Raw genomic sequence first — 22,033 nt, 5'->3', positions numbered from 1 at the left:
CAGGGAGCCTCGCCGGGCTGCGGCGATGTCAGCCCTGCCTGAGTCCCGCTCGCACTGGCTTCCAGGAGTGGAGGCGCCGGGAGCAGCACAAGCCTCACTGCCTGCCTGGCCTGAGCTCCCTGCTCCTCCATCGCTGGCCCTGGTGGACCCCCACCTCCCCCGGGGCAGGCAGTCAGCCACCGGGGAAATCAGGAGGGCTGGAAAGACAGCGGCAGGGACAGGTGCAAGGGGCTCTCGGTGGTCGTCCTGTCCCCTTGTTCTCCTGCTGGGCGATGGAGGGGCGCTGGACTGGCTTCCAGGAGGTGACAGGGTGCAATTGCTGGTATTCACAGCCCAGGCCAGGAAAGTGCGTGCCCTTAGCTTGTGCAGGAGCTAGCTGAAAGCATGCACTCTGGATACACACTGGGCTGGGGGACCACGTAGTGCGAGGGCTCAGACTGGATCTTCTTGTCTTGCCTTCTCAATCTCCTCCATGCAATAGGGAAAATGTCACTGGGGGGGGCGGGTTGCAAATCATGTGTCATCTTCCTGGAAAGCCTTAGGGGCTGGAGGAGCCGACTCTTGTGAGGAGGCAAGGGTGAGGAATGTAGCATCTTGTCTTGGAAGGAGACAGCAACAGACTAGGACAAGACAGAAATGTGCTTACTCTCTTTGAGATGGTGGTGCCAGCTGATACGGTGTGGTTGCAAGTCTCGCAACAGCTGGCGGTACTCCTAAATCCCCAGCTCGCAGTCTGGTGATTGCAGGGGAATGTCAGGTTTCCTTTTTCATATAAAATAGGTGCTTGGACTTCAGGGTAACGGGGCAATTCTGACAAGCTTGAAATCCAGAAAGACGCTGGATTAGTAGTAGTACTACTAGTAGCAGTAATCTTATAAACTCCCACGCTAAATTAATTTCAGGCCAATCTTGTGGGCATCTTCATAAATGCAGTTTGCTCTTAGTGTTAGCCATGCTGTGTGCAGCATCCTTGCTTACGCCCAGGGGACCTGCCCTGGGGGCAGGCAGTGCACAGTTCTGCCCTGCCTCCCAATTGCAGAGAGTGGGGCTGAAAGTGCGCCAACCCTGAGCTACTTACACTAATTGAAATGGAGCCCACCCGGGAGAAGACTCATCCATTTCCCCTCTCTGCTGTCAGCACCCTGTCTGGCAGCTGGCTCCTGATCCCTCCTCCTCTGCTTCCCTGTCACTGCCACCCTTGAGGCCTATCGCTTGCTTGCTGGGTGGGTGTACACCCCATCCCAGCTCCTGAAATGTTAATGTCTGGGACCCTACAAGAGGCTAACTCAAGATGTCCGTGACTCAGGAAGCCAAGGGTTCAGGGCTGCTATATTGGGCAAAGGGGTCCTGCTCCTTTGAGGGAACAAAGGGGACCAACAATGCAGCCATTAAGCAGCTCCCAGGCTTCTTGTCCCTGGCTGGGCCGGAGGTCGTTCCCGTGGTTACGTGGACTATGGGCGCCTTGTTTCCCGCTGGGGATTTCCATAAAAAACAAATGAAAAATAGGAACCTAAAAGGACTGTCATGGCAACTGGGAAGTGGAAGCCCCCACACCCCTTCCTTCCCACCCTGTGCCCACTCTGGGACAGGGCATCCTTCTGGGGCAAAGGAAGCAGGAAAACCCTGGGGGAGCGAGTGAGCAGGCCTCTCTTAGGCTGGGAAGCCCATGGGAGAGTAAGGAGTGTGCAGGGGCTCAGGAAGGATAAGCAGGGGTATAGGGCAGGAACTCGTATAGGTCTCTTTGGGGTTGGGGGCAGAGCAGTGCTGGATTAGGGGGTCCAGGGCATACATGGAAATCTGGCCAGGCCTGAGAGCTCCTCCACACCCTCACAAAAAAAGACACCTCAGCAGAGCAGCCCTGGCTTTTGGGCTGTCAGAGCCCCAGCTGCTTCTGGCACCAGCACTGAGCCAGGGTTTCCAGGCAGACAGGAATAAAGAAAGGGGCTTGGGTCAGTTTTGTGGAGGCGGGGGCCTGGCCATGGGAGAGAACAGCTGTTGAGCCATCTCCCTCATGGGCGTTTCCCTGCTGGCTTCTCCTTTCTCCCCACCCTGTATTTCTCATTCTCCTGCCCTCCTCACCCCAGGGCACCCCCCATGGAGCTGTACTGCCTTGCACTGCAATTGCCCCTCATCTTCTAACCCCCCACAAGTTACAACAACCTTGCCAGGTACTGTCACCATAAATAGTAGCTAAAACCTGGGCCTCTTCCTGGTTTAAGCCTGCTAACAGGTTGGCTTGTACGAACAGGAGCTCCACAGAGCTAAGCTGGTTTCAAATTGATTTAAGTGTCACGTGCAAGCCCTGGTGGTTTATCACTCGGTGGACAGAAGATCACACTTGTGGTTAAAGCAGAGCGGCCTTGGGTTTAAAGGCCTTCCCCTTAGAGAGGAGAAGGTGATGTGTGTGGGCTGGGGGTGGAGGTGAAAGCAAAGATGGCAAAAATAGTGGGAAAGGAAAGGAAAGGAAAGGAAAGAGGCTGGGGGAAGCCATGGAGAGACAACTGTGTGGGGATGGCACTGAAGAGAGAAGGATTCAAAGGGATACGTGATGGCAGAGATGGGGTGAAGGGGATACAATGCAGTGCTCGAGGCACTCGGTGAGCTGAAAGTGGGAGCTGAGGTAACAGGAGTGGGGGGTAAGGGGGCAGATGATGAGGATGGGGGTGGGGAAGGCAGGGTGGAGGTGGGCATGCGTGCTCACAGCCAGGGAGCTGAACAGTAATCTCGATTAGGCAATATTATGACAGTTTGGGATGCTGAAAGCCAGATCGAAATCTCCCAGCTGGGGGTTTGCATAGGGAGAGAGACAATAATCACGCCTCTGCTTAAAGCGGCTCCAAAGCCCAGGGTCATCCCAGGGCAGAAGATCTGGGGCTGGAAATCTGTGGTGGGTGCTTTGGGGAGACTGATGGCACAGCTGCAGCAGGACACGGATCCCAGGGACAGAGCTGCCAGACAAAATGCTCTGGGACAGGAGGGAAAAACACACTGGAAAACCAGCCGATTGCGCGTTGTGCACAGAACTGTAGTGGTATCAATTGCAACGGGCTGTCAGGCCTCAGCTCCCACCCTTGCAGGCTCAGGCAGGCTGAGGGAGGACATCACCTCCCTCCCAGCCAGCAGAAACAACCCTGCACTTTGCTGTGGGATTGCCATTAGCTTCCAGATGTTTGACTGGAGGGTAGCAGAGGTGGGGGGAGCCCTTGCCCCTGCTGGATTATGCCATTTCATCCTTTTAAGAGGATTGTGGCCACATGCGCACTGGCCAGCCTACAGCAGGCATGGTTTGAAGTCTCTGCTGGAAGTTCATTTGGGGGGGGCGGCTCACTGATGGGGAGCAGGGAAGCCATACCATCTCTAAAGATACACCAGACAAGGTCCCCCCTCACAAGCACCCTACGTGGGGGCATGGAGGCTGCAGCAGGCTGAGGGTCTCAGTCATCACTGCCACAGCGCCTTCAAGCCAGCGAGGCCATGGGGGACGAGTCCCCTTTGCTAGGGAGACCTGCCACGGGTCGCAGCCTGCCAGCTCCGTGCAGCCCCGCAGCACAGCAAAGGCAGAAGGGGGATGACAGGCGAGGGCACAGAGACATGAAATTTGCCTCACGGTAATTCTGTGCCTCTGCCAAGCCTTGTAGAGGCTATGAGGGCTGGGCTGGGGATCATATTAGGCCCTGCGGAGAAAAGACAAAATTTGCCTCCTCTCTGAATCAGGTCCTAAACTCCCACCGTGCCCGTTGTCGAGCATGGAGAGAAAGACAGAGCAGCCCTCCAGTGGCAGGTTGAGCTGTTCCCACACGAGAGGCCTCTGTAACCCCATTGTTTTGACTTCCCTTGTAACATGAACAGAGCTGGACAGATCTCAGAGCTGTGCTGTGTCTGCTAGGGATAAGAAGAGGTCTTTGGGCTAGGAAACAGGCCCTTCTTGCTGTGGCTAGAGTCCTGGAATAAAATAGTGCGAGGAAATGCTGCAAAGACATTCAGCTCAGCCCAGCCGCTCCCGAGCCCCAGCACTGCTATCAGACTGAACAGCCTCTCTGCTGATGGCAGAGGGTCCCCAGGGCGGAGAGTGATGGGACAGAGTGGAGGAAATTAAACGGAGGGCCAGCCTGAAATCTGATTATCTATCCCTCTCTCTGGCTGTCTGGCCCCCTCGAGTCTGCCTGACCCAGTTAATGTGATCCCACGCCAGATGCTGCCACCTCCACACGAGCTCACAAAACTGCCTGGATCTCATTTCCAAATCCAGCACTGGTGGAAGGGTTCAGGGACAGCCAGCTTGAGCCACTGCCCAAAGGCTGCCAGCTTCCCCAGAGAGCTGCCGGAGGGGTGGGGAGAGGCCAGGGCAGAGTAGGGCTAAGCCCTAATGGAGAAATGCCTCGGGGACCAGGAAAGCCATCCCAAGCACCCAGTCATGGTGAAGGGGTAGAAGCGCAGACTGGAAGGAGGAAAACAGGATAGTGCCAGGGCCTATACCAGGGTGAGAGATAACAGAACAACACTACAGCAAGGGAAAGCAGCTAAGCTTGCATGTGGACTCAAGGAGAAATGAACAACTAAAAGATTGCCCACGTCCTCTCCTCAGGAAAGGGGCAGGGCTAATTCCCCCCACCAGTCTGAGGGGTTGCATCTGAAGCCTAGAGGATTTGATGAGACCAGCTGATGACTTGTTCCCTGGCTCTGCCATGCCTACTGTTCTGGGGCCCTCCAGTTAAGGAACAGGGTGGGGTGCAAGCTGAACTGCCACAGCTTCCCATGCACAGCTCTGCCCAGTTCAGCCACGCTTGCATTAACACCCCTCTCCGTAGCCCAGGGGTGCCTTCTCTCACTGAGTAGCCAGACTGATCAACCCTCCTTACAGGGGGAAATCATGTTGGGCTGGGATGTGTGACTATGCAGCATAGCAGTAGTTGGGCACCTTAGCTTACATAGCTGTGCATTAGTTTCAAGCCATCCCTCCCCATTCCTTTCTACACCTGCCTTCCCTTTTCTTCCTCTTCCAACTCCTCTGTCCCCAGATAGTCTTCCTCTTAACCATTTCTCTCCTTGGAGTTTTGGGACCCCTCTTCCTCCTTGCCACCTTCTCCTCGGGGCAGCAAAATACAAAGTTAGTTGCTGGCTTCTGCCTGCTTGTGAACACACACACAGCACAAGTGTTTTCAATTTCCCACCTCCCAACTCTGTGGAACAGCTTTTTCTAGTGGCCTCACTGGCTGCTCCAGCTTCCCACAGCAAATGGGCTGCACATTCCTCGACTAATTTATATCCAGCCCCGATAGCTTCCCCATGGCTTAGAAATGTATTTTATTACTGCTGTGCTCCCTTCTCTTTGAAAGCAGGCTGACTTGGTAATGAGAGACCTTTTCTCCATCACAGTCAGGGGAGGTATTGGGCCTCTTGCAAACACCCAGCCTTTCTCCTTCTGGTTCAAGATTTTTAGCATTGAACAGGCTCCTGCTGCTGACCAGTTTTTGGTGCAAACCTGTTTTCAGCACTGGGAGCCAGGCCCTTTTCAAGCGTTAGGAGCACGTGTACACATACATACCTCTGGATCAAAAAGTGATGTTCCCTGCAACTGATTCAAACCACAGAAGCACAGAAGTGGAGGAACGCCAACTGAGTCACTTCTCTCAGAATGAATTTCACAACTGCTCCATTTCCTTTCACACAACACATGCTGGTTCTCTCTTATACCCCACATGCAAAGGGGCAGAGATACTATTTTTCTCCCTTTCCTTCTTCCATTCTCTCCATGCTGTCCTGGTCAATGGCATGGCCTTTAAGCATCACTACCTCACAAAATTCTTCCAAAACTCATTTCTTCCACACATACTAAGTGTGCTGCCAGGCTAATTATATAAACCCCTGTCTATTCTTCCTGGCTGTGGCACATTGGTAGCAGCTGTCTTCTATGGAGTGCAAGCACTTATCTTTGTGTCCTGTTCAGGGCTGAAAACACTTAGAAGCTATTGTTTGAAGGGACATTTTCCACTTTGAAATCTGAAAATATGTTTGCTTAATGTTTGGACAACAACAGCAGAACTAAGATCAGAGAAAGGAGTACTTCTAACATGTGCTCACATTGACAATACCCCTAGGCCAAAACTTAACACATCGTCCTTTTGCTGGTTTGAAAGGCTGCCATCAGGCTTTTTTTTTTTTTTGTAAATAGGAGAAAAATAAAGTTGTGAAAAACAACAAGACTGACAGACTCAGGGGCAAATGTAGAGGCTGAATACAAGCAAATTTCCTACATTTACTAAGATTAAGAAATGCTGGACTATGAGCTAAACAGAACCAATCAAGGAAGATAAGGACAGTGCAAAGAAATTGAACCACTCTTTATTTCTGTCCTCATAGCAGAGAAAGATAGGGGTGGGGGAGAATAGGGACACCTACCCTCAAAGCTACTCTTACTAACAAAAATGGAACCACTGGATGAAAGGCATGTTAAAATGGGTCCAGGCTGGCACTCCATTCTGGTTTTACAATGGGGTCTCTGCAGCCGATAATCTAAGCGGGTGACCATTAATAACAACCATCTTGGCACTGGAGGACAGGAGTGGCAATAGGCTGAACACCTGGCTTAGAGACACCATGTCCAAGAAAAGCAGCTTAAATGCTTTCATGGCAGACACAGGAGCTCAGCATTGCGTGTGTCCTAACACAGGAGCTTTTCCTGTCTAGCAATATGGAGCAGCTGCTTTCCATTGCGAGGGCTTGAAAAGCAAAAAATTCAAGCTCATCTCATTGCTAGCAACAGCAATCATGGTAATCTCTGGCCATCATCAGTTCTAGGAATGAACAAGCCCAGGGGGGTCATGCTCACAGCCATCACCCAGGAAAAGCCCTTTATTGTTCCGGTTAACACTCCCACGAGGGGAAAGGGAAGATGGTACAGAAAGGAAGATGAAGCTCACACAAATAAGTCCTCAAAGCCTGTCAAGGCTGGGAAATAAGGAGAGAGGAAGGAATGCAATGAATGGCTTCTGGAGCCCACAGGATTAGAAAGGCATAGAAAATGTCTTTGAACCCATCTGGCTGCAGCTGAGGTTGGACTCGTGAGGGGATAGGAGACGGGATATTCTTACTGCAGCTGTGAGGAGAGGCAGCATCCAGGCCTGTCAGACCTGGGGAGAAATACTCCTCTCCAGCATCTTTCGAACCATGATCTTCAGGTTTTCCAACCCCTTCCCCCACCTTAGAAATCAGCCTCAATGAGGGAAACTTAGGGAAAAGGAGACAAGGCCAAGCAATCTAAGGGCCTAGATTGAACACAAAAAAGATGGAAAAAAACCAGTATGGATTGCTGTGGGGAAGGTGGGTTTCACTGAGAAACCTTCAGTTCTGCCATGCTCCATTTCCCACAAGAGCTCTCCTTCACACAGTACATTTCCCAAAATGGTTCCCTGTCCCAAACAGGGGGCTGTTGGGGTTGGAGAAAACAGCCTTAAAAATGGAGAAGATAAATAATTTTTTTTTTTTTTACCTTAAGGAGGAAAAAACAAAAACCAAACAAACAAACTCCCAAACACTTAAGGCTTGATGGCTGCCTGGAAATTAAGAGGCGTCTCTGTTGCTTGTCCACAGTAAGGGACATATATTGATTAAAGGAAGTCTCTCCTAGCATGTATATTGGTCCTATATATTATATCCTATATCTAGCTAACTGGTGCTCCATGTATAGTGTTACACACTGCCCCAGCTACTTCCCTCAGAACAGCTGCAGGTACCTGCACACCTCCACCATGTTAGGCTGCTACAGGGATTCCTCTTTTCCATTCCTTCATAGCAGACATTAACACACCCTCTTTCACAGTAGAAGGGAAATCACCTGCAAACATGAATCCACCGAGGCAGCAGGAAATGCAAGAGTCAGGGTTCTGTGAGCCATCTTGACTTGACTGCATGCCACCTGTGTAGCTATTCCGCTCAGCTTACGCATGTAATTTAAATCCACTTCACATAGCAAGACAGAGCAAGTGATGCCATTAGAACAGAAACTCCTGCATTTCCCCTGCTTTTGGGTGTTCATCTTCACAGCATTAACTCTGTAGGGACAAACAAGGATTCTGTCACTGTTCCCAGTGGAATGTCAAGTCAGAGCCTGTCCAATTAGCGCTCCTAAAAGAATCTGGAAGTGGGGCTCCTTCCCTCTGAAGGCAATGATAGAAGAGGAGAGTCAGTTCCCTGAATGCTTGGGCATAAGCTGTTGTCCCTCCCTTGTTCCCCCAAAAGATGCATTTTTCAAAACACAAAATAACAATAGGTAAAGTGTTCTGCAAATTACTAATACCAGTTTCAAACTTTCACATTGAAGTACCAGCCCAGGCACAGTGAAAGGGGGGGTAGAGAAGAGGATGTGCTGGGTGGCTACTGCAGCTGTGATCAGCTCAGGCCATGGCACTTCTTTAGGAAAGCTGCACAATGGAAATATTGGAGAATCAAATCAGATCTGATCAAGCCATGTATGTGTTCATTTTAAAGGGGAAGGGGGGGGGGGGGGCCTGCTCCCATCCTCACTCCCCAGCCACCCACTTATTCAATTAGTTCCACATAATTGGCAGGGAACATGCCAAAGTGGCCATCCGGACCATAGCCACGCCACCAGCCTTCATCGATCATCTCAATGTTGGTGATGATGTTCTCAGGGTCGAAGGAGATCTCAGTGTCATCAGCTGTGGTGGGACAGAACAGAGAAAAGTAAAAAAAATGGCTGATTCCTCAAATAACTTGTTTAAAAAACAAAACAAAACACCAAACACTACAACACAGTAACCTCACACCTCAGAGGCCTCTACTTCCCAATCCCCTTAGCTCCCTTCCAGCTGCCCTCACTCAGTTGGGTGCCCCATTTACCACTATGGCCAGGAAGATAGATCTGTTCTCTAAGAGGTCTGATTTTTTTTTTTTGGAATCAGTTATCAAGCCACAGACTCGCCTGTTCCCTGATCCAGGCTATTACTTTGGGCTGCTTTCAAAGCTCAGATCTGGTTGCTCCAACCCTGTGGAACTCAATTTGTGTTGAGGTTTACACTACTAAAACACATGTATTGCAAGTAAAGCTTTCACAAGCATTTCACTATTATCAGGTGCAGTCAGCACAAGCTGATTAGGAAGAATAAAAGCAGGAACTTCCCACTCCCTGTTAGTTAACACTTACATTACAGTAGCCACTGCATGTATACTAGACAGCCACTTTTCAGAGCAGAACTATATGTTCAGGACAGAGGGAACCACAATACATCTGACTCTCAGCTTTTGTAACACTTTTCACCTCAAGGTATTGACAACGTGAGGATTTGGCCCGATATGCTAAAAGCCAAAAGGAAAAGGGAGCCATGTGGTAGGAAATGGGAACAAGAGATGTGAAGGAGCAGAGGCAGAAGAGACAGGTTCAATGCTATTTTTTTAGCTGCATGAGTGCTTTTTGGATAGAGGTTGCCTGGAGGATAGAACATTCAATAGATCTTCACTGCACCGCTCATAAGGCTATGCTTTTACAGAAGGGGAAGAAAAATGCTAAATATATCATACCAGCTTGGTAGTCATACAGTGCCCGGGCACATATTCCTTTCCCCTCCAGGTCCTGTGTCTGGTGGTACTGAGCAGTGTAGTCAAATTTGGCGCCATCAACCTGTTCCTTTACAAAGGATAGTGGAGTGGAACAAGAAAAAACAAACAAAACCACACACACCATGAAACCAAAGGGAGTTGCTTTGGCACAACACCTAAGGGCATCTCATCCTATTCTCATAAACAAACTGAGTGGCTGCGACACAGATGATTACACAGTCAGGTGGGTGGCAAATTGGCCTAAGGGGTCGCACCCAGAGAGTGGTGGTGGATGGGTCGGTATCGACCTGGAAAGATGTAGGCAGTGGGGTTCCCCCAAGGTCCTTGGACCAGTGATATTCAATGTCTTCATCAGCTACTTGGATGAGAGCGTGGAGAGCACTCTGTCCAAATTCATGGATGATGGATGACACCAAATTACGGGGGTAAAATAAACACACTAGTGGGAAGGGATCGAATCCAGGCAGACCTGGACAGGTTGGAAAAGTGGGCCGAAAAGAATAGGATGCAGTTCAACAAAGACAAATGCAAAGTACTGCACCTAGGGAGAAGGAATCGCCAACATACCTATAGGCTAGGGGAGGACCTTCTCAGCAGCAGAAGGGGTTCTTGGAGTCATAGTTGACCCCAAGATGAACATGAGTCATCAATGTGATGAAGTAATTAGCAGAGCTAACCGCACTCTATCATGCATTAGCAGGTCCGTCAGGCCGCAGTTGGAGTACTGCGTCCTGTTCTGGGCACTGCACTTCAAGAGGGATGTGGATAACCTTGAGAGGGTCCAGAGGAGGGCCACTCATATGGTTAGGGGCCTGCAGGTAAGGCCCTACAAGGAGAGACTGAGGGACCTGGATCTCTTCAGTTTCTGCAAGAGCAGGCTGAGAGGGGATCTTGTGGTCATTTACAAATTTGTCGGGGGGGGTGGGAAGCAAGAAATAGGAGATACTCTGTTTACCAGGACACCCCTTGGAATAATCAGGAACAACAGCCACAAACTGACAGAGAGCAGATTTAGGTTGGACATCAAGAAGAACTTCTTTACAGTACGGATTGCCAGAACCTGGAATGGGCTCCCAAGGGAGGTGGTGCTCTCCCCTACCTTGGGGGTCATTAAGAGGAGACTGGACAAGCACTCATCTGACCCCAGCGCTCTTTCCAGGCCCAAGGCAGGGGTTCAGACTCAATGATCTATTGAGGTCCCTTCTGACCCTAACAACTATGAAATACCTGAGGGGTGCCAGGAGCAGTCCTCCTCAGCCAGTCTACAGTCAAACCAGCTGTTCCTAATCACCCCTGGACAGCACAGATGGCTACTGTTCAATGGAGGAAACTGTCCCTATACATCTAAATTTAGAAGATGCCTTGAGGCTTTTATGGGAGCCCTCCCCCAAGCATAAGACAAGGCCATGCTGCATTGTGTTTTATTTCCATAGGAGATGCCAGATTTTCTCCCAGGTTTCTCCCACCTGCATCATGCAGGATGTTCTATCACCCCATTTGTATTTATACTACAACCCACCTGAGGGGGTTCTTCATAGACAGACTCATCTGGTGGTTCCTCGTATAAATCTTCCTCTTCCATTTGTGCCTGAGAAATGGGGATGCTTTGATGATAACTGGTGTCCTGTCCAGCAGAGTCACCTGGAAGGATATGTAGAGTAATTCACCAAGTCAAACCAACTTTCCCCTCCCATCAGAACTGTACAGCATACATCCGTCCAAACTGATGGCTGAGAAGACAATATACTATTAAAGGGTCATTTATCAACAGCAAGAAACCCACCCTACTTTCTACTTACAGTGACATGCTCTGCAAAGCCACCTCTAAGACCTGTAATGCCACACTTCATTTTCAGGTCATTTCCCTTACTTGCATGCCCCTCCTCCCCCAAACTCTAGCTCCCTATGCTCCTTTCACTGGTTGGGAAATTACTTCCTTCTCTCCTGCTTCTGATGGGGGTCTGGTGAATGCAGGCATGAGCAACTTTGCAAAATGATTGTTTTAGACTTTTTCCCGCCCCCCCCAATAAAGGGCAAAAGTGGGGGAAACTTAGACATGGATTCATAGGAGAGATGCAAGGAAAAGGGTGCCTTGGGGTTATGCTCAGTACTTAGTGGGCAGAGTAGAAGTTTTGAAGAGAGGTAGAAAAACTATCATCTATGCAACTTGGCTTTTTCAGCTTGCAGCATTAACTACTAAAAATGTTTAAAGGTTGGATTCAGCATCTACACGCAGGGTTGCAACTAGCTGCTACTTTTGTTAGCAGCAGCCTGGATCAAGGATTCAGGTGAGGTTCAACACAGAAGACAGGAAAAAAAAAAACACAAAACAGGAGATCACTTGGACCACAGCAGCCCCTAGTGGTAAATGCCTGCTAACTACAACTTACACTGCAGGGATGACTCTTTGGGTTCATTTGAGTGAGGAGTGTTACATGGTGAAGACTAATTACTTCTGGGTTAAGCAGCTGCTAATTGAGAAAGGGTTGAGGGCTCAGGCTGATTTTCAATACTAACCCTTCAGGGCATTTTGTCCCATACTATTTCTTTGGCACCTTCCCTCCAAAAACTTCAGAGAAGCTTACAACAGACCCATTAAAATGTTTTGTTTGGTTGGGTTTTTGGAAAAAAAAAAAAAAATAGCACCTTGGAGTAATTCCCCTGGGTGTCATTTAACTATTATCAGGTGCAGCCAGCACAAGCTGATTAGGAAGAATAGAAGCAGGAACTTCCCACTCCTTGTTAGTTAACACTTAACGTTACAGTAGCCATTGCATGTTCAAAGTCCTGAACACCTGCTTGATTCAAGTGCTGTACAAAAAAAAGCCTCACCCAAACTTTATACACTGTGCTATTTAGATCATATTAAAGACCCTTACATGGGAATAAATACTGTATACAATGCACAGGAGTTAATGTTCTTATGAGGGACTTTGTACACCCTGCATTTGTTCCTGAACAATGCATCAGCAGAGCTTTCAAGCAGATTATTCCCTTTGAACATAAAATGAGGGAAACCGGAGGAAGTGTCACCTGCATATTTTTACCTAATTTATGTTTTAACCTTTGCTGCCGTGATCATGGGATTGCTTGTGTCTGCAAATACTATGCCTGGTACAATTTATAGGACTGAGCCTAGGAAGAAACACCCCAAGGCAAGGGACTGTCACACATTTGCAGAGTGCCCAGCACACTAGAACAGCTACATAAAACTGGACCCTGAACACTGACCATCTGGGCAAACTATCCACTACTCAAATTTATATGATCAAGTGTTCTTTACTCCAGGAAAGGCTTTTTAGCTCAGCAAAAGCTATTCACAAGCCTAGCTGAACATTCAGTTGCCATTTGAGTTATTGGTAAGCAAAGCAAGGTGGGTTTGCTTCTGCTTCTCCATCATGAGTTGAAAACATCTTCTTTACCACTTCACCTGACCTGCAACATGAGGTAAAGCATACCAAGTGTCCAGCCTCAAGGCAAATTCTTCAAGATAGTATGGGTCTGTGAAGATGGGATGGACCTGAAAGTTTTAACACCACCTTAAATGTTAATTTGGATTAGTCAAAGCTCCAAACCCCAGCAGAGTCCATTGAGCACTGAGGTGGAAAAGCTTCCCCCTTATAGACATGGTATAAAACACAGCAATATACCTGGCCCAGGCACTGAGGAGGCTGGAGGCATCTCCTGAGCAGAAAATGGATGAGAGTCTTGCACAGCTGAATGGACTGGGGAAGGGGGAGTCTGGACAGGACTGCTCCCCTTCTGCAGGAAGGGGCTCCGTAGTTTGCCTGAGGAAGGAAGTCAGAAATACACAAGGTACTCCAAGCAAACAAGGTCTACTTGAGAGAGTGGGAAGAGTCTCCTTACAACCTCTGTAGTTAACCCTTCCAAATATGCACTGCAGCAGTTGATTACCAAAGAATTGGTACTGCTCTGAGAAGTTCATGGGAAGAAAGTTTCATCCTTACTTGGATGAAACTCCCTCAGGCCTATAGATTCTACTGGCAAATGCATTCTTACTGCTTCCACTTCCCAGAGTCCTACTGAACCAGCAGAGCTTGGGCAAACCTACAGATACACCTTTAACAGAACTGCTTACTGAATTTTAAGCAATGGATGCCAATAGCAATGGGACTGCAGAGAGTGCTCACGAGGGGTCAAAGACAAGGGTCTAATCTATATTACAGGTCAATCATTTCCAAGGAGCAATGTAGGAAAAGGAAGGACTCATCCATTTTATTCTACTCTACCATTCAACTCTGAGTTCGATCCGGATCTCCCATTAAGTCCTGAGGAAATCACTCCTACAAGCCTGTCTACCATAACACCAGAACTGCAGACATACAAAGCAAACTGGGGTGTCCCTAGCTCACCACGACATGAAGACACCACAATACTAGGGCTCACAAAAATCTTTCTAAGTGATCAATCAATTACCAAACCACAAATGTACCTTGGGACCATGGGAGTAAAAGGGATCTCACAGGTCAGAGTCTAGCCCCTGGTCTGCAGACACCAACATTTCATGTGCACATTTTAAGACTGAGGAAGGTCAGTGAAGAGTCATTTCCTGCCATTTCTTCCACAGCTCAGAGCTTTCTGCAAGAATGTTTGAAGCTGAAGAACCTCAACCCATACAGGCACCAGTTAAAGCAAGTTTCAGTCTGTTCTCCAAACAGGTACTGTGCCTATGTCACAGGAAACAATTAGATGAGTTGTTATATAATTGAAAACTTAAAATAGGTAGTGCTGAGTTCCTGCCAGGCTTCCTCATTCAGAGAACATACCACTTCTGGCGAGGGAAACACCAAGGCTGTCACCACATCTCCCGCTACCTCATTTCAGCACACAGGACAGACTGCTTAAAGAATGAAGCAGCTGGTCACTCACCATCACTGGTCAATTTGCAGCCCCTAGGCTTTAATTACTGCACCCCATCCAAACCTCCTCCATGAAAGGCTATTTCCTTCCTTGTGAGGCAATCTACAGCACCCACAGCCACCACACACTAGCATGACTCACTTCTTCACAATACCCCTAAGAAGGGGTATTCAAGGCAACAGCAGAGACATACAATCATAGAAGATTAGGGCTGGAAGGGACCTCAGGAGATTATCTGGTCCAACCCCCTGCTTAAAAGCAGAACCATTCCCAACGAGATTCCAGCCAAGGCTTTGTCGAGCTGGGTCTTAAGAGTCTCCAAGGATGGAGGTTTCCCACCTCTCTGGGTAACCTGTTCCAGTGTCTTACTACCCTCCTAGTGAAAGAATTCTTCCTAATACCTAACCTAAACTTCCCTTGCAGCTTGAGACCATTGCTCCTTGTTCTGTCATCTGCCACCACTGAGAACAGTCCAGCTCCATCCTCTTTGTAACCACCTTTCAGGTAGTTGAAGGCTGGTATCAAATCTCCCCTCAGTCTCTCTCTTCTGCAGACTAAATAAGTCCAGGTCCCTCAGCCTCTCCTCAGTCATGTGCCCCAGCCCCCGAACCATTTTCACTGCCCTCTGCTGGACTCCTTCCAACTTGTCCACATTCTTTCTATAGTGGGGGGGACCAAACTGGACACACTACTCCACGTGTGGCCTTACCAATGCAGAATAGAGGGGAAATGATTACTTCCCTTAATCTGCTGGCAACATTTCTACTAATGCAGCCCAGTATGCTTTCTTGGTAACAAGGGCATACTGACTCATTCAGCTTATTGTCCACTGCAACTCCCAGGTCCTTTTCTGCAGAGCTGCTGCTTAGCCAGTTGGTCCCAAGCCTGTAGCAGTGCATGGGATTCTTCTGCCCTAAATGCAGGATTTTGAACTTGTCCTTGTTGAACCTGATGAGATTTCTTTTGGCCCAATCCCCTGATTTGTTCAGGTCTCTCTGAATCCTAGCCCTACCCTCCAGCATATTTACTACTCCCCCCAGTCTTGGTGTCATCCACACATTTTCTGAGGGTGTACTCCATCCCATCTTCTAGTTCATTAATGAAGATACTGAACAAAATCAGCTCCTGGGCTGACCCTGGCACTCCACTAGATACTAGCTGCCAACTAGACAGAGCCATTGATCACTATCTATCGAGCCCAATGATCCAGCCAGCTTTCTATGCCCAACCCATGCTTCCTCAGCATGCTTGCAAGGATGCTATGGGAGATCATATCAAAAGCCTTGATAAAGTCAACGTATATTACTTCCACTGCTTTCCCCATATCCACAGAGCTAGTAATCTCATCATAGAAGGCAATCAGGTTGGTCAGGCATGATTTGCCAATGGTGAATCTATGCTGACTGTTCCTGATCACTTTTTCCAAGGGCTTAGAAATGGATTCCTTAAGGATTTGCTCCATGATTTTTCCTGGGACTGAGGTGAAGGTCACGGGTCTGTAGCTCCCTGGATCCTTCTTCCCTTTTTGAAATATGGGCACTATATTTGCCCTTTTCCAATTCCCTGGGACCTTCCCCGATTGCCATGAGTTTTCAAAGATAATGGCCAGTGGCTCTGCAGTCACATCAGCTAACTCCCTCACCACCCTCAGATGCACTGCATCCAGCCCTGTGGACTTGTACACATCCAGCTTTTCTAAATAGTCCATAACTTGTTCTTTCACTACCAAGGGCTACTCTTGCCTTCTCCCCAAATTGTACTGCCCTGTGCAGTAGTCTGGGAGCTGACCTTGCCTACGAAGACTGAGGTAAGAAGAGGCATTATTTCAGCTTTTTCCTGATCATCTGTCACTAGGTTGCCTCCCCCATTCAGTAACGGACTCGCATGTTCCTTGATCTTCCTCTTGTAACCGACATACTTGTAGAAACCCTTCTTGTTACCCTTCACGTCCCTTGCTAGCTGCAACTCCAGTTGTGCTTTGGCCTTCCTGAATTCATCCCTGTATGCCTGAGCAATGTTCTTATACTCCTCCCTATCTGTCATCTGTCCAAACTTCATGTGTCTAGTTCAAGTCAGTTTTCCTTGCACCTCCCTCTCTAAAAATAGCATTGCTGGTTTTGGACTAGTAACCACTTCAATACAGTGGAGACAACATTTTCCATTGCTCCATTAAGGTCATGTCTACATAGGGAAGTCTACTTGGAGTTGGTCAGAAAACAGATTTCAAGTAGAACACCTATTCCACATCGACTCCCTGTATGAATTCTTAATTTGTAAATCAGAGTAACTGAGGCCAAATTGGATTAATCCATTAGAAGGGATTAAGCACTTCCAAAATAAGACCAGGAAAAGAATATCCACACAGAGCTCATCAAGTATAACTGCTTTGATGAGGCATTTATTTTTCCAACTCTTAGGTACCACACAATGTTGTTTCTTATGGGGTATGTTGACAACCGGTATTGAAGGCATACCCCAGGGTAGATGAATTACAGAAGTTGACTAGATCACCACATGGCTTTCTGCATAGAATCAGATTTTAAAGCCAAAAAGCCACATGCAGGTATTAGTCACCAAGCATGGAAAAATCTCATCCTCTGCTGTTTAAGTCTGGCACAGTTGTTAGCAAGAGCCTTATACTGGGAAACATTGGCAAACAGTTCTAGACATTGCTCTGCCTATAGTGCAAGCCACAGAGGGTGCAATAAGAGTATTATCAGTACTTAGCTTGCTAAGGCAGGATCTCACTGCTGCTTTTAGGCATGCAACTTGAGTGCTATCCCAGACATGATGGCAAACGCTTCCATATAATAACTCCAAACTTTCTGCACATATGCAATTTTTCCTTATGCTCTGTTAACCTGGCACTGGAAAATACCTTCCCCAGGAGGCACCATAACTCTTCAGTCTAGGAGCCAGTCTAACCCCACTTCATACCTGGCTGAGAACAGACAGCCGTTGTTTCTGCAGACATGGACCTTTCCTTCTGCCGGAAGATGTCCCGTGGGTTCACAGATCTTTGTGCTATAAGTGATGCTGCTTCCTGTGATGGAAGAAGGGCACATACCTTAATCCAGCTGAAACAAAGTTACCTATCCAAATGGAAGCATGGGACAGTATGGAGACTGAGAAGCAATTTAGTCTCATGCTTCTACAATGCAAGAGGATGTTTTGAGATCAGAGTGTAATAATAAGCAGTCATGCAACACCCTAGGATCACTCAGTGTTACTGATTCCTCTTCCCTGGAGTAGCTAGGGAGGACAAAAAACAGCCCTAGAAAGATTGTTCCTTCCCGCAAGAAGATAGCAGTCTGTATTCCAAGCCCCAAAGAGGACAGCCAGTTTAAATCACCGTTATGGCCCAGATGAAGGAGGCTTTTGAGAAAATAGATTAAGGTGGCAGAATGCAAACTATTTACAACACAGTGGTGCCAAGACTTGAGTTACAGCACATGTAGAAGTGGCAAGAAGAGCATGCTTTGCATAACAGTTCCCATGACCACAGCTTAGTGTCTGCCGATAGGCACCAACAGTAGATGCATCTGAGCTTCCTCCCCCACCTACCTGAGCTTTCTCCACAGACTCGCTCCTTCGGAAACCCCTCCTTTGCCTGGCCTCGTACTCTTCTTCCTGCTCCTTCTGCAGCATGAGACAACCCCTTTACCCTCACAGCAAGTCACATAGCTAGTCAGGAACCCCTTGCTTGGCTCCTACGGCCACAGCCCCCTACCTCTAAGAAAACTTGGCTTCTTCCAACCCCAGAGGCATGGGAACAAGGGACAGACACTGAAAGCATGCAGGACAGTAAACAGCTGACCAGGAAAGTTCTGGAGAAAGAGGCTACACCTCCCACAGCACCCTATGGGAAGTGTTTTGACCAAGCCAGTCTGTCAAAGCTCCTAATCAAGTGGGAGTGCTGGAGGGAGTGGCATCAGTTACATTCCCGACTCCTAGCCCCATCATGCATGACAACTCAGTATCATCAGTGTAACCTGGAGAGAAACCATGTTCCCAATAGCACCAGGGCTGGTGCCTGTATCTGGAGCTCCCACCAGTGCAGTCCATACAATATTACTCTAGGACAACCCAACTGGTAGGGGGGTCAAGGTTCTCCCTGCATTTCTGCAAGTTTCATTTGTAACAGGCCATGGGAATCAGTGATCCTCAAAACTCACCCATTGCTGCTTCTCCTTGTCTCTGTTCTGCACTTCCTGCTGCTGCTGGAATTTCCTGCAGTTATCAAATGACAGACTGTGGTTAAACAATAACCAGGCTGAGCGGTTCCCTCCCTCTCCAGGGCCAAGAAGCCCAGCTGGCCTGGATTCTCTAGCTCGCTGCTGCTGGGCCCTAGCCACAGACAGCCTAGCTGCGGGATACTGACAAACCGGTCATGGCAAGTCACGCCTGACCAACCTGATTGCCTTCTATGATGAGGTGACTGGCTCTGTGGACGTGGAAAGACCAGTGGATGTGATATATCTTGATTTTAGCAAAGCTTTTGATACAGTCTCCCACATCATTCTCCTGGGCAAGTCAAGGCAATTTGCAATGGACTGTAAGGTGGATAGAAAACTGGCTGAAGCATTGGGCTCAGAGGGTAGTAATCAATGGGTCGATGTCTTGTTGGTAGCCAGTATCAAGTGGAGTGCCCCAGGGGTAGGTCCTGGGGCTGGTTTTGTTCAATGTCTTCATCAACCTGGAAGATGGCATAGAGTGCACCTTCAGCAAGTTTGCAGATGACACCAAGATAGGGGGAGTAGTAGGTAAGCTGGAGGGTAGGGCTAGGATTCAGAGTGACCTAGACAAATTGGAGGATTGGGCCAAAAGAACTCTCATGAGGTTCAGCACGGGCAAGTGCAAAGTCCTGCACTTAGGATGGAACAATCCCATGCACCAGTACAGGCTGGGGGCTGACTGGCTGGGCAGCAGCTCTGCAGAAAAGGCCCTGGAAGTTACAGTGGACAATAAGCTGAATATGAGCCAGCTGTGTGCCCTTGTTACCAAGAAGGCTAATGGCACCCTGGGTTGCATTGGTAGGTGTGTTGCCATCAGAGCAAGAGAAGTGATTATTCTTTTTTATTCAGCACTGGCGAGGCCACATTTGGAGTATTATGTTCAGTTTTGGCCCCCCATCACAGAAAGGATGTGGACAAAATTGGAGACAAACCAGTGGAGAGCAACAAAAATGGTGAGGGGTCTGGGGTACATGACTTATGAGGACAGGCTGAGGGAACTGGGCTTTAGTCTAAAGAAGAGGAAACTGAGAAGGGATTTAATAGCAGCCTTCCACTATCTGAAAGCGGAGGGGAGCGAGGTGTTGAAAGAGGATGGAGCTAGACTGTTCTCAGTGGTGACAGATGATAGAACAAGGAGCAATGGTCCCAAGCTGCAAGGGAAGTTTAGGTTAGGTATTAGGAAGAATTTTCTCATTAGTAGGGTGGTAAAACACTGGAACATGTTACCTAGATTGGTGGTAGAAACTCCACTCCTGGAAGTTTAAGACCTGGCTAGACAAAGCTTTGGCTGAGATGATCTAGTTGGGGATGGTCCTGCCTTGAGGAGGGGGTTGAACTAGATGATTTCCTGAGGTCCCTTCCAACCCTAATTTTCTATTATTCTATACTGCTCTGTCCACCATGATGCAAAACTACAGTTCCATACTGACAGTCTGAGGTTTTAGAGAACGTCTTCCCAATAATACAAACAAGCCTTTCTTTGCCAAGCAGTAGACCCCCAGCCCAGACTCTTGTGGCACTCCTAAATCATGAACACCTTCTTGCCAGAAGGAAAGGGCACCTTTAAGAGGTTTAAAACCTGCCCCAAATCACACTGTGACCTCATACTAAAAGGTTTAATGGTGAAGAATGCTATTAGGTTCTCTGCACATGGAGCCCAGGGAAAAAGGAAGGAAATAGTTGCATGCCCAACCTCAACCCCAGCTACTTTCCTTTCACTGCCCACAGGACCCTTAGCCACCCCCTCATGTTTACCATCCAGGAAGTCAAACTCCAGGCCAAGTTAATGGGTTGTAAATTTTCACGGGACGTTTTGTATTAGGGTGTATCACTGAAGTGAGAGGGAGGGTCAAACCAATGATGGCTGAAAAAGCATTCATTGTAGCATTTAGGAAGCTACCTGTGCATTCAAGATCTGTGGTGTCAGCCCTGGTTCTGGACTTGGAAGTTGCTTCTAATTACCCATGTGAGGTATGCATGAGGTTGGATGTTGGGGTAGTACTTGGAAAGGCAAGGGTTCATGGAGGGCTGTGACCCTATACACCCCTTATCCACTGAGCCATCTTCTACTATAGGGGTCTGCAGCATGCATAGAAGCACAGCAGAGCCATGCAGACAAAGAGGAGAATGGCATAGAGAGTGCAAGAAGTGCACCACATGGGAACCATCTTCTGTGCCTGTGCTCTGTAACAATACTGGTGGTGGCAGTGGACAAGGAGCTGTAGTCCTCGGAGGAAAATGCGAGTGTTGCAGTCATACTGCAGGTCCAGTAAGTTCTGTCAGGGGGGCTCTAAGAGAAAGCAGCTCCCCTAGGCAGAGGCACAGACTGCCCAGACATGTCCCTACTCCTGGCTGGGGACAGGACCACATGAAAACTCACAGGTGAAGCTGCTCAACAGTCAGAGCTTGTTACGTACCACTGAGGCAGCAGCTTTGCCATCTGGGACCTTCCAGTGAATTGCCAAAGCAGTAATCCCATTCAACAGCTCACCAGGCCCTTCAGATCAGGTGTTACAATTTGAACTCTGCCCTCAGAAACCTTTAGACAGGTTAATGCTGTACTGCTGCTCTGTACATTGCTGTACTGCTCCCAATGCAACTACTGGATGTTGGCATTATGGAGAAGCTTGGCACATTGGTGCAACCGGAAGGACCCTCCAATGCAATTGGAGACCTGTGGATTGAAGGTACGTTGTATATTTGTCCCAAGAGCAAGTGTGTGGTGGTGAACAGCATGAGCACACAGGAGCAGGGGCAGAGACCAGGCTGGACAAGAACCACCGCCTGAAGAGACTTCCTGGAATTGCACTGTCAGGAAATGCACTTGAGAAACTGAACTGAAAGCAAATGCTACTGTGCACGCACACAGAGCAAATCTGCAACTCCCTGGGACCAGCTCAGCCAAGCTGGTTTGTCTCCTAGCCAACAGCAATGGGGGAAGCCAGGGCTGATGGGCAGGAGACACTGAAGCCTGAGTGGGATGGGCAATGGAACAGTCTCTCAAGGTCAGGTTGAGTTGGTTATATATTCCGCAGCCCTCCCAAGCAGTACTGTCAGCCTAACTGCACCTTGGGCTGTAAAGAACAAAAGCAGGACAGAAACAGCTCCAAGGAGGAAGCTGGAAAGCTATTAGAGTTTCACTGGACAAAGAAGAGACTCACTTCTGAGCATCGATCTCACTGGCTCGCTCCTTAAACCTCTGCTCGCGCCCAGCTGCTTCCTGCAGCTCCCGCTCCCGGCGCGCTCTCTCTAGCTGCTGGCGCTCCTCTTCTGCTCGCCTCTTCTCCTCTAGCCGCCGGTTCTCTTCATCTTTCTGTAGGAAGGAAAAGGACCCCGTACCA

General features: G+C 48.6%; 1 protein-coding gene across 4 annotated transcripts in view; it reads right to left on the bottom strand.

Moving 5' to 3' along the window:
* Positions 1–8,479: 8,479 nt before the first annotated feature.
* Positions 8,480–22,033, bottom strand: part of DBNL (drebrin like) — a 29,762-nt gene continuing 16,208 nt past the window's right edge. For 2 of the 4 annotated variants that reach the window (XM_006031164.3, XM_006031162.3), the window contains 8 exons: positions 21,854–22,005; positions 18,633–18,687; positions 18,022–18,096; positions 17,395–17,500; positions 13,227–13,364; positions 11,096–11,217; positions 9,538–9,643; positions 8,480–8,678 (listed from right to left, as the gene is read on the bottom strand). In XM_006031164.3, coding sequence (XP_006031226.1) covers positions 8,539–8,678; positions 9,538–9,643; positions 11,096–11,217; positions 13,227–13,364; positions 17,395–17,500; positions 18,022–18,096; positions 18,633–18,687; positions 21,854–22,005 — 894 coding nt within the window. In that variant the 3' untranslated portion in view covers positions 8,480–8,538. The remainder of the gene's footprint in view (positions 8,679–9,537; positions 9,644–11,095; positions 11,218–13,226; positions 13,365–17,394; positions 17,501–18,021; positions 18,097–18,632; positions 18,688–21,853; positions 22,006–22,033) is intronic. The other 2 variants (XM_025212830.1, XM_014523440.2) reach the window with 2 other exon arrangements.

Source organism: Alligator sinensis, unplaced genomic scaffold, assembly GCF_000455745.1.
Source record: "Alligator sinensis unplaced genomic scaffold, ASM45574v1 scaffold453_1, whole genome shotgun sequence".
NCBI classification, from domain to species: Eukaryota; Metazoa; Chordata; order Crocodylia; family Alligatoridae; genus Alligator; species Alligator sinensis.
Note: the sequence above shows the minus strand (reverse complement) of the source record. Positions and strands in the feature narration are given on the sequence as shown.